Source organism: Tenrec ecaudatus, chromosome 11 (genome assembly GCF_050624435.1).
Source record: "Tenrec ecaudatus isolate mTenEca1 chromosome 11, mTenEca1.hap1, whole genome shotgun sequence".
In the NCBI taxonomy this organism is placed as follows: domain Eukaryota; kingdom Metazoa; phylum Chordata; class Mammalia; order Afrosoricida; family Tenrecidae; genus Tenrec; species Tenrec ecaudatus.
The window spans coordinates 72,813,406-72,826,408 of NC_134540.1; the positions used below are offsets into that span (position 1 = coordinate 72,813,406).

Sequence of the window (13,003 nt, forward strand, 5' to 3'; positions counted from 1 at the left end):
GGAGCTGCATTCAGAACTTCATGCTTTTTAGACGTTTATATAAATTCTGATGCCAAAACAGTGAAACAATTTTTAGGAAAGAAACAGTCCCAGATAAAAGATTTTTTTGCTTCGGAATCCAGAAGTAATTTGTGGTATGTTGCTTGTTCATGAAATTAGTACTTTTGAAAATGATTATAAGATGACAAAAATATTCTGGAGGAGGAAGGTGTTACTCCTTTCATCTCCATCCCCAATTTTCTATATTGCTTTTATTTTTTTGGGTAAACCTTAAAGTAATGAGAACATAGTAGCAGGATTTTTTTTCCCCTTTCCAGAATCCACTTAGGTTTTCCATGGCATTAGAAGAAGGTCATGAACGTGGTCTGGGGTTAGTGCTTATCTTCAGAGCCACCTGTATTTTGAAATTTGTGGTGAATGTAAGATATGTCTGAGACCTAAGCTATCTTCTGGTATTGGGTTGATGTTTGTATGCTTGTAAAATGGAACTTTTCCCCCTCTCCCCCGTATTGTTCATGAAGCATATGATTGTGAAGGGATTAGATGACTTTAGAAAAGAAAATATATTTTTGTACTTCTGTTGATATTGTTAACGGAAATTTTTTTAGCCAACAGAAAATAATGAAGAAGAGCCCACCTTAAAGCAAGAGAAAAAAAAGAAAGGACAGAAGGGCAAAAAACAAAGTTTTGATGATAATGATAATGAAGAATTGGAAGATAAAGATTCAAAGTCAAAAAAGACTGCAAAACCAAAAGTGGAAACATATTCTGGGAGTGACGAAGATGATGATTTTAATAAAATCACTAGAAAAGTTAAAGGGAAAGTTCAGAAATCAAATAAAAAGTGGGATGGTTCAGAAGAGGATGAAGATAACAGTAGAAGAACTAAAGAGCTTTCCAGAGTAAATTCTTCAGGTGAAAGTGGTGACGAATCAGATGAATTTTTGCAGCCTAGAAAAGGACAGAAAAAAAATCAAAAGAACAAGCTGGGCTCTAATGTAGAGAGCGGAAATGAAGATGAGGATTCCTCTTTCAAAATTAAAACAGTTGCCCAAAAGAAGGCAGAGAAAAAAGAACGCGAGAGAAAAAAGAGAGATGAGGAAAAGGCAAAGCTTCGGAAGCTGAAAGAAAAAGAGGAATTGGAAACAGGTAAAAAAGATCCAAGCAAACCAAAAGAATCTCAGAAGAAACCTGAAGAGGAACCTTTAAAATCCAAAGTCAGTCTAGATGCTGGAGCAGCACCTGCCTTGGAAGACAAAGGAGAGACTCCCATTGCAGCAGAAGGTTGGTAGTCCCGAGGAAAGAGAAAGGGCTTTTGAGTCTCACTGGCTACAGTGTGATCATTATACCTCAACAGTATTTTGTTTCTTAATGGTGTTAAAAGTACTTATTTGTAAGAAATCTTTAAGATACTAAATTTGAGTATTCTTTGACTTGATTTTCATTGTTAAAAATTTATGTGTTTACAGGGTCTTTCAAAGACTCCATGTGCACAGATTAGAATTTTTATAGAATTTCACTGTGAAAAATACCTGTTGTTAATACAATCTGGGAGTTGCCTATTAAAATGTTCATTTTTGATAACTAAGTGGTAGATAATATCTTTGAATTAATTTGTCTTTTAAAATCCAGTTTAATTTATGAAAATTCATGAATGCTATGAATAATATGCTAAATTTAGTTAATATCTTTTTAAGCTGGAATGAGTCACATTTTGTACCAGAACCAATTAAGGAAAAAATAAGCTTCCTAGCCCAATTTCCCTCCCCTAATCAGAATGAAAATAACTGTGGATATAAAAATAATATACCATGAATAGATTATATGAAGAGCCTGTTTGATGCAAGTGGTTTGCTATAGGATGCTGCTTGGCAGATTGGGCTCACATAGCCACTCTGGAAGAAATGCCCGGAGAACTGCTTCTATAAATGTACAGCCATGAGGATTTTATGGAGCAAGCAGTTCTCTGCAATGCTTGGGTCGTCAGGAGTTGGTATACTGACTGGACACAGTTAACCACTGTGTGTAGAATTTCAGAGTAATTTTTCTTTAGAGGATTCTTAATGTAAAACAAACATGACATTTCTAACCACTGTTTTGATAATTTGGACAATTTTAAGATAAACAACATGAAAATAATTCTATAGTCTTATTGTTTTGCATGATGTCTTAGGGATCTTGGAATATAATCACTGACACTTCTGTTTTATATTCCAAATGACCCCCTAAGGTGGTACCATCCTCATATTCTGTTACAGAAGTGAATCTAGTAGCTGTACCAGGTTCATTCTATTTGTTAACAACTTCTGCTGGGCATCTGTCATGTGCCAGCTTTTCTGTGCAGATACCAAGAATTCCTTTAGATGCCATATTGCTCTCCCCCACATGGGATTTCCTTCTTATACTGATGTTTTCTTTCATCAGTTCAGAACAACTGAGAGTCCAACATTGTAATTTTGATGTGATATTCTGTGCTGTTCTGGCTTACTCCGTGTTTCTGATGCATAGGGGAGTTTGTTTACTGCTTGTTACGGTTTTTGACTTCTGGGATTGGTTTGGTATTGCCTTAGGAAATGACTGTTTTCACTTAAAACACTTTGCTCCTATTTTGTTTTGATAGATGACACTGAAGGAGACAAAAAGAAGAAAGATAAGAAGAAAAAGAAAGGCGAAAAGGAAGAAAAGGAGAAAGAGAAGAAAAAAGGACCTAGCAAAGCCACAGTTAAAGCTATGCAAGAAGCTCTGGCTAAGCTCAAAGAAGAAGAAGAGAGACAGAAGAGGGAAGAGGAAGAGCGGATAAAGCGTCTTGAAGAATTAGAAGCCAAGCGCAAAGAAGAGGTATATTTTATGAAGTTGCTAACATTGATACTGTATTTAACTTAAAATCTCTTCTCTATAAATTATCTCTAAGCTTCTACTTATGAACTTACAGTTTTAAAAACGGTTGTTCTGATATACATGATAAGATAAAGTACAGAGAATCCTATATTTACTTCTTCAGATACAAAGTTGCTTATGTCTCAGTCTACTCTCAAATGGTATTAAGTAATAATGGTTGAAAATACCCTTTAAAATATTTTAATTTGGAATATCCTAGCAGAATGCTTTATATGTATCTTAAGAGCTTTGTTTAAAGTTTGAGTTGTTTACATTTTATAATCCATTAAGCTGCTAAAATTTTTGTCTAACATGGCCTCTTTACAGGAACGATTGGAACAAGAAAAAAGAGAAAGGAAAAAGCAAAAAGAAAAGGAAAGAAAAGAACGTTTGAAAAAAGAAGGGAAACTTCTAACTAAATCCCAGCGAGAAGCCAGAGCCAGAGCTGAAGCTACCCTTAAACTTCTGCAAGCTCAGGGTAAGGACGCTGAATGAGTTGAGTAATCTACAAGCTGTCTAATAAAAGTATAAGAAAAGCACACACACATTCACTGCCATTGAGTCAATATCGACTTGTAGTGACCCTGTAGGACAGGATAGAAATGCCCCTGTGAGTTTCTGAGACTGTAACTGGTTTACAGGAATAAAAAGCCCCGTCTTTTCCTTGTGGGGCCACTGGTGATTTTGAACTACTGACCTTCCAGATTGCAGCCCAGCACGTAACCACTACACCACCAGGGCTCCTAGGAGCATGAGAAAGATGATACAGCTTCATTGTTTAGGATGATTTCAACAGCAAGATGACAGAAATCTCTATGTAAACAAGACAGTGTCTAATGAACATACACAAAAAGTTCAGAAACCAGTAAAATGAGTTTTTATGGATCTGGTTTCAATAACTATTAATATTTGCTGTTCTTGGACAACCCTACCACCTTTTGCCTGGAATATTTTAAAGCAAATCCATTTCCTATATTATTTTACCCATGAGTACATATGTATGTATCACTTAACAGATAATAAATTTACTTTTTAACACTGATTGAGGAATTTTTACATCTAAGAAAATTCACCAATTCCTTGATACCATTTAATTTTCAAACGTTTTATTTTTTCCACTTGGCTTCAAAATGTCTTTTATATTAGGATCCAGATTAGAAATGCATTACATTCAGTTGATATATACATATATAGGTACATAGACATATACATCTTTAAATCTATAGCCACTAATAGCTTTCACAACCTCCTCCCTCTTATTTTTTTAAATCATTTTGAGGGCTCTTACAGCTCTTATCACAATCCATACATACATTCATTGTGTCAAGCACATTTGTACATATGTTGCCATCATCACCTTCAAAATACTTTCTACTTGAGCCCTTGGTATCAGTTCTTGAGGGGTTCACCTGTCCTGGTTTCCCTGTGTTGTGAGCTCTTATCTGTACCAGTGTACATGCTCTGGTCTAGCTGGATTTGTAAGGTAGAATTGGGGTCATGAGAGTAGAGGGAAGGAAATATTAAAGAATTAGAGGTAAGTTGTATGTTTTGTCAGTGCTATACTGAACCCTGACTGACTCTTCTCTACCTTGTGACCCTTCTGTGAGGGAGTGTCCAATTGTCTACAGATGGACTTTGGGTCACTACCCATGTTCCCCTCATTCACATCTATGTGATTTTTTGTTCTGGGTCTTTGATGCCTAACATTTGATCCCATTGACACTTCATGATCACACAGGCTGGTGTGTTTCTTCCATATGGGCTTAGTTGCTTCTCTGCCAGATGACTGTTTATCTTCAAGCCTTTAAGACTCCAGACGCTATATCTTTTGATATCTGGGCACCATCAGCCTTTTTCACCACATTTGCTTTTGCACCCATTTTGTCTTCAGCAATCGTGTCAGGGAAGGTGAGCATCCCAGGATGCCTGGTTATTAGAACAAAGTGTTCTTGCATTCAGGGAGTACTTGAAGAGGCCCAACGTCTGTCTGCTACCTTAATACTTACATATAAGTATATGCACATAGATCTATTTCCTTGTTACATATAACTGTATTTACATATGTACATGCTTGTATTTAGACCTCTATAATTGCCCTTTGCCTCCTAGTTCTTCTGTTTCCTTTGACTTTCCTCTTGTCCCACTAACATGCTCAGTCTTCATTTGGGTTTCAGTAATTCCTCTTGATCAAGCCTCACCAGGCTGCCTACACCCTCCTTGTCATCAATTTAAATCACTTGTTCCCTTGTCCGTGGGTTTGACACTCCCCTTCCTTTCCCCTGCCCCTCCCACTCCCATGTCCCCCCGGAACCATTGGTCCCGTTGTTTTCTCCTCCAGATTGTTTATTCCATCTATTTTATCTAGCTAGACATGCAGAGACAATAATAAACAGAAAAACAAGACAAAACAAAACAGCAAAAAATAGAAATGCCTATAAATATAAATAGTTCTGGGTCTGTTTGTTGACCTTTAGGAGTGTTTTCTGGTCTAGTCTGGCGAGTGCTGTGTCTTGCACCCAAAGTCTGTTTTTGGTACTCCCCAGGGACTTCATTGCTTTGCTCCCCTTGTTGTTCTGTTACACGCCCTTAGTGTTTTGCCTGGTGTGGTGGGGTCAGATTGGGCGCAATTCCCACACTAGGTCTCTAGTGTTGTCCCCGTAGCATTATGGGTCAGTGAGGGACATCGTGTCTCGTGGTGGGGCTGACCCTGTGGTCCTCTCTGCATTGGCTGCTCTGAGCGGGAGTATTGCCCTCGGGGCTTGGCGGGCCACATGTGTTCCACTCTCCTTTCCTCTTTGTTTTCTCCTGTGTGCTCTGATGACATGCACCCCTCTCCATGAGCTGTAACACCAGTGCTGTTCTCTGAAGTGCATTTTTCTGGTGGGAGTGGGAGGGGTCCACGTAGTTGGGATTGGGGCTGGCCCGAAGACCACTCTATTGGTTCCCTGCTTCATGCTGATGTTTTGCATTCATGTCTTGGTGTGCTCCAGGTTGAAGTCTGGTCCCTCTCTTTCTCCAATTCTCCCTCTTTTTATGGCAGTTACTTATTTGACAAAGTACTATATCTTTTGTTTTCTAGAATTTCTTATGTTCTAGATTTGTCTAATTGCATTCTCTTGATGTTGGTTAATATACTAATCCATATAATTTCTTAAGCTATAGAAGCATGGTACTATATGTCAGGCGGCACATGATCTGCTACTTTCACTTAACATGGAAATGTAACATGTAAATATTAGCAAACTTAAATTATTGGCAGCCTTGTCAATTATAAAAATTTCCCATTGACTTTTTAATCCAGGAGTTTTAAAATCTATTGGCGATCACTACCTATATCTAGTGTTCCATGGGAAATACAGAATGATGCTCTAATTCTTTTATTCCTTCTCCGTTTGCTAGCTAAACTCTTTCTTTAAAGAAAAATTGCCCTTGAAACACAGTTTATACAGGAAAGGTAAGGTAAAAGCTGCCTTTCCCCCTATATTTGTGAATCTCAAAATCATAAGGCCATAGCAACTTCTACTAACACTTGTCTGTCAGTTTCTTGTACTGTGGTTGTATGTTGCTGTGATGCTGGAAGGTGTGCCACGAGTATTTCCAATACCAGCACGGTCACCATGGTGGGTAGGTTTCAGTGACTTTTCCAACCTAGCGTAGGCTATGAAGAGGAAATAGCAGCCAGTACTGTGGTCCTTAGACTTTCTGTTACAATGGCTATTTCAAAAGGTGATCAGTGAGCTAAATTTTGTGTTTTGTGGACTTTTATACAGTTGGTATTGTTAGTGACTGAAGTTGGTTCTGATTTGTAGCAATCCTATGTGCAACGGAACAAAATACTGTTAATTCTTTATCATCCTCATAGTTGTGTTTGAGCTCGTTGGTGCAGTCACTGTACCATTTCATCTCATTGAGGGTCTTCCTCTTTTTCACTCACTCTCTCCTTGATGTCCTTTTCCAGGGCCCAGGATCTTCCTGAAAACATGTGCAAAGTACATGGGATGAAGTCTTGTCATCCTCACTTCTCAGGAGTATTTTGACTGTACTTCTTCCTAGATAATTTTTTTAATATATTAGATGGCTATTAATCTACTGAAGCCATGAATGGTTTTAATACTAAAATTGTCTTATCTTTGATCTTAGGGGAGCCATGGTTTGTGTGACCTTTTGACATGGCCACCAAAACAAAACAAAAACCACACCCAGTGGCATTGAGTTGATTGTGACTCATGGGAACCCTATCAGGCAGAATAGAAGAAGTACCCCATAGGGTTTCCAAGCAATCAGGTTGAGACTGGAAGTCAAAATCTTTGTAGAAGGAGATTTATGTCTTTCTCCCACAGAGTGACTGTTAGGTTTGAACTGCTGATTTTTTTGTTAGCAGCTGAACGCTTTAAACACTGGGCCACCAGGGCTGCTGACCTGGCTACAGTGTCCTTAAACTCTTCCTTGCCTTTTTTGACCCTAGCTAAGTTTATCTTTGTGGCAAGCCCTAGACCTGGAATCAGCCACTTCCCCAAGAGATCCTGGTTCATTTTTTTGGAAAGGTATTAAGAAACCACAATCTAAGCATACAATTGTGTGTTTGACATGTGAGATGATTTAATAGTTTCTTTACTCCATAGCAAAAGATATATTAGGACCTCTAAATTTCTCATCTTTATAGTTATGTTGATACTTATACCATAATTACTGTAACAACTGCTTATTATGTACTTATTACACAACTTATGCTACAGTAAACCTTTGACATTCTCCTTTTTTTCCTAATAAAAATCTTTAAAATATTTTAATTTCTGTTATATAAATGAGGAACTGGAAACTCAGCTTAAGCAGTTTGCCAAGCAGTTTGCCCAGCAGTTTGCCCAACCTCCTACTGCTGAGATTTAAGTTGGTCTGTGTGGCCACCTCTTAATTATACATTCTATGACTGACAGTTGGTAGTTAGTGTAGAGAAACATGAAATTAGAAAATAAATTTGAGTATAGTTTAGCATACCCACATACCAAATTTAACTGATACTTAAGGGAAAGTTAGAGGTACTCATAAAGAAATTTGAATGTAATCAAGCAGGAAGTAATTTGTTAATCTTACAAATGCAGTCTTACTTAGTAGTTGGATTTATAGTTGTGGTAATCAGATGAAAAGTTCCATTTAACTCTATGCACTTAGCATCAGTCTTTAGGAAAGACTTTGAGCAGATGGCCACTCAAATGATATGTATCCAGAGTCCCTTATTCTTAACAATGTTTCCCAATGTTTGTAACAAAACAAAAATCCATTTAGTAAACCATACTTTGACTGACTTGAATGTAAAACTTGAAGTTTTCACTACTTCACTTTTTTCAGACATACATTGTGCTAGAATTTGTACTCCATTTCTGCTTTATGGTGCTGGGCAAGATGGAATGAGCTGATTATAGTTATTCTCTTTCCTTTGATTATATCCTCTAGACTGAATATAACACTCAGCTACCTCAGGTCTATGGCAAGTAAACAGTATCAAGTTGTCTGGGAAGAAGAGTCAGCATTTGAGTAACAACCCATAATGAGTGAGCTGTGGTTTTCCATCTCCTTCCTCTGTTTGCCTTTGGAGTGGGCCAGATTCTGGAAGTGCAGTGAGTGCTGACAACAAAATCTTCGTAAGAAAGCGCCCTAGATGACCAGGAAAAGGGCCTGCTCCATGGCAAAGGGTGTGAAAGGATTTTCCACTTCCTTTTTTTCCTCACCTTGCCCCTTGTCAGGATCATTGATCAGAGGTGCCTAAAAGGTTCTCTACTGGCCAAAGGGTTTGGGAGAACTTACTTTTTTGTTTCTTTTCATTTTGGCCAAAATGCAGTCTTTTGGAGATAATACAACCACCTTGGAGGAGGAAAATTCTGAGAGGACCTCATTTCTATGGCTAGAGAAACCAGAAAAAGGGACTATTGGGAGCCAGAGAATATAGGAAAACTGAAGAGAAGAAACATTGAGAAAGAGGATCCTCTAAGTGTGTTTACGAATTGCCTTAACTCCCAGACTCACCATTGAGCTGTGGTTACTTGGAGCAGACCCAAGGAAGCATAGCTGACGCATCGAAACTGAAGAATGATCTAAACCGGTGTACTACTTCCCAACTTACTTTTGAGTGGCTCATGTGCCAGGCATACCTAAACATAGCAAAGGCTTTGAAAACTCAGCCACTGCACACAAAAGGCAAGGCAGAATTTAGACGGAACCCAACTCCCTTGACTACCTGCTAAGACAATAATCTCATCCTTACCAAGAAAATTTAGTAATACTGTCTCCAAACATAATACAGGATATCAGTACACAAAGAACCAGAAGAATCCAACCAGTAATCAAGGGAAACATAGCACATTCTCAAACCCAAGAGGACTCGGATAGTGGAGGTTTTTAATTAATCATCCTCTGTGAGGGAGAAGTTAATATTGCCAGTAAAAAAACCAACATATGAACTTAAAAATTGGCCAAAAAAAACCCTGAATAGACATGAAAGAAAATATAGCCAAGAAATCTTAACCTCATTAGTCACTAGAGATTAAAACGAAAATCACAGTATTAGAATATGTAAATGAAGAAAATTCAGTCTTACTAAGTGCAAGCAAGGATGCAGGGCAGTTGAAATTTCCATGCATTGCTGGTGGGAAAGTAAAATGGTAAAGGCACTGGAAAATTTATTTCGTAGTTAAACACATATTTACCCATCAGTCCTAGTCTTAAGATTATTGCTTTGGAGAAGAATCTGCACATAAAATTTCATAGTAGCTTTATTCATAATTGCCCCAAACTGGAAACGTTTCAAATGTCCGTAGCTCTTGAAAGGGAAAAACAAACCACAGTATATCCACACAATAAAGGCTACTGATCAATGAAGAGAAAGTATTGACTGGTGCAACAATCATAACTTCATCTCAATTACAGTAATAGGAGTAAGACTAGAAGATTACATCTTTGTGCCATTTCGGGATGCAGATCAGTACATCCAGGGTCAGGAGTGTAAGAAGGGCTGGGGAGGACTCTGAAGGACTGTTCTGCATCTTCATCGTGGTGCTGGTGCACTTATTTACTCAGGGAACTTTATGGTATGTGAAAACAGTTTGTAAAATGCATCATTTTTTACATGAGTAGTCTGTATTTTAGCATGTATCTCTGAACAAACTCATCTCTTTTTAGATAAATGCTTTTGAGATGATATTCAATAGTGTAAACCTGAACTTTTCCTTTTTTTGATCCCTCAGGTGTTGAAGTGCCATCAAAAGACTCTTTGCCAAAGAAAAGGCCAATTTATGAAGATAAAAAAAAGAAAAAAACTCAACTAGAAAATAAGGAAGGTTTGTATATAACATAGGCTCTGACTAAGAAACTATCCTGTTGCCTGTTGCTCCATGACTTTCCAAACTTAATGTCTTAAAAACAAATCGTCAAGGTTGAAATGTGTATTGAAATATGGTTATTATAGGTTATGTTCCTATTACTGTTGTCATTCAACTGAGTCAGATGGTAGACTTATAGAAAAGTACTTTGGAATATCGTGTTCCTACACTGAATAATAATTATTCTGAAAAGCAAAAAAGTTAACTCTTATTTTTAACCTTTTGTAGCTTTACATTTTATTACTTAGAAGGACTAGATCCTATAAAACGTGACTGATACACTTTTTAAACTTGTTGGAAAAATAAAATTTGTACTTCTACTAGTTTGTATTTGACACTTAATGAAGTATCATAGAAATTATTGAAAGCATATCGTTAACTTGGTTTCTGTCCTTTTTATCCCCCAGTGTCTGAACAGATAGAATTAAGTTCTGCTTTAGAAGTGGAACAAGAAGTACAAGACAAAGAGATTCCACCTGCTGCTGAACCAGGCCAGTATTGATAGTCACCTGACAAATGGTTTTCTCTTAAATGACTGACTTGTCATAGTCATCATTAAACAGTACGAGGAGCCAGGACTCTGGCAGAGGCAGCCTGCTCTTTTCTTTAAACCTTTTCATTTCTTGTAGTCTTATCGGAGACACCTAAAGTTTGACACAGAAACAGAAACATCACAGAAAACCAAAGGTACGGAAGAGAGACTTGAATCAAATGATAATTTTTAGTGGGCTTAACAGAATGTTATGTAGAGGGTTTTGGTTTTCTCTGATGTTTTTGTTTCTGTGTCAAACTTTAGGTGGTTCTGATAAGACCTGAACTACTTTATTTAGTGCCTTAGAAGCAAATTGAAAGCGTCCTTAATTAGAACGTTTTAAGAATCATAAAAATTGATCCTTAAAATTCTTAAAAGAAAAAAGAAGATTGTGAAGTCACATTCAATATATGTATATATATTGTGTCTGCGTGTAAGTCGTGTGTGTGTGTGTGTGTGTGTGTGTGTGTAAGTCATGTTCATACCACCAGGCGTAATTGCTAGTTTCGAAGGATGTTTTAGGTAGAGGTTTCTGAGTCTTATTTCCTCCCTAACCTGATGTATCCAAACTAGTTGGTAAATAAAAGTTATTACAAGGAGCAGATATCCCATGCCCCACCCTTTTTCCCTTTTTTCATTTGAAAATAGTTTTTGCTCTTTTGGAAAATATTAAGATGAGTCATTTTTGTTAAGGAACTGTATAGAATATTTAATATATATTCAAAATTTTAACTTTATAGCTATTTTTAGATTTTAAGAACAACATTGTTACTTTCAAATGGAGTAATGATGGTAGTTTTGTATCTACGACTTTGGAGTGCAAATATTTAAATATATTTGTAGATGATAAAGTAAAATAAGTAATTCTTATTTCATCATGAGTTGAAAGATTTAAAGTATAGTTGACATTTTATTTGCCTTAAATAAAAGTCATACATTTTGACATCTATAGGAACCTTCTTTTTATAGGAACATTTCAATATGTGTCTATTTTATTTACTTTAAATGTGAATGATGGGTTATGTCGATTATACTCAAAATAGTTGGTAGGAAATGTTTACTAAGCATTTAGTATTAGTAAATTGTGACATGCTATCTATATTGCAAACATAATTCCAAAGATAATGAAATTATCATTAAAACATTCCTTTAATAAAATTTTACATTTGAGCACAATTATTTTACTTGTCTAAAAGCAATCTCATTTCTAGGTAAATTATGTTCTTTTAACGAAAACTTTTATTTACAGAAGAGGAAGAAGTAAATGAGGACACTGGATTGGATGATTGGGAAGCTATGGCTAGTGACGAGGAGAGAGAAAAAGGTGACTAGCAATTCAAGTGCATATAGGTGGATGTTTATTTAAATTTTTAGTACATCTGTTTATTTTGAAAGCCCTCTGAAGGTTCCTAGAGATATGAACCAGTTTTGTTCTCTCCCTTACCATGGTTCTTAAATCCTTACATGGATTCTCATTGGAGAACTAATAGATCTTGAGCTTCTTTCTGTCGTTATGTGGAGTTACTATAGAGCATTTCCTCAGAGCGATCAATGAGATAGGTTATTAAAGCTAGCCGAGAAAATCTTTTTTAACTTGAAATATTATACAAATGTTATACATAGTTCTTTATCACTATGAATAAAAAATATTTTTGTGACTTTCTATCTTTTATGCCTTAAATCTACTTTTTTGAGTTTAATTGTGGGGGTGTGGGGCTCAGGTGGGTTTTGGGTTATTCCCCCAATTTTTTAGAAGGATGGTCAGTGTTTTCTTACTGTACATCTTTAGTGCCGTATGTTTTTCTGTAAGCATGGTTCTAGTCAAATTCCACAAGTTTTGGTATGCTTCTATTTTCTGATTTCTATTTTGATATCTTAACTTTAGCCTAAACTTTTAGTTACATAGACAGGCATTTCTAAACTTCCCAAAGTGAAGATTTTCTAATTATTTTTTTACTGCTTCATCATCGTCAGAGAGCATGATTCTGTCCTTTGAAATACAAGAGGGTAGTACCCTCCCCAAACCAGAATAAGCTCTGCTAGGTAGAGCTTTCTTAGTTGCATTTCCCCCACTAGGGGAGCATTGAGCAACTTGCTGTGAGTTAGTGCACCTGGTGGCCTGGCCTGGAAAGCTTCTCTGGTCACAGTGAATTTTTTTATAATAGCAGTTTGCTCAAACTTCATTTTTTGTGATGACTGATTTAAGAGAACAGTGTGCAGA

The 13,003-nt window shown here is 36.8% G+C and overlaps 1 protein-coding gene across 1 annotated transcript in view; it reads left to right on the forward strand.

The window, feature by feature from the left end:
• Positions 1-13,003, forward strand: part of EIF5B (eukaryotic translation initiation factor 5B) — a 66,382-nt gene that overhangs the window by 17,396 nt on the left and 35,983 nt on the right. Inside the window, exons 4-9 of the mRNA XM_075563234.1 lie at positions 609-1,284; positions 2,621-2,838; positions 3,205-3,355; positions 10,116-10,208; positions 10,658-10,741; positions 12,032-12,106. Coding sequence (XP_075419349.1) covers positions 609-1,284; positions 2,621-2,838; positions 3,205-3,355; positions 10,116-10,208; positions 10,658-10,741; positions 12,032-12,106 — 1,297 coding nt within the window. The remainder of the gene's footprint in view (positions 1-608; positions 1,285-2,620; positions 2,839-3,204; positions 3,356-10,115; positions 10,209-10,657; positions 10,742-12,031; positions 12,107-13,003) is intronic.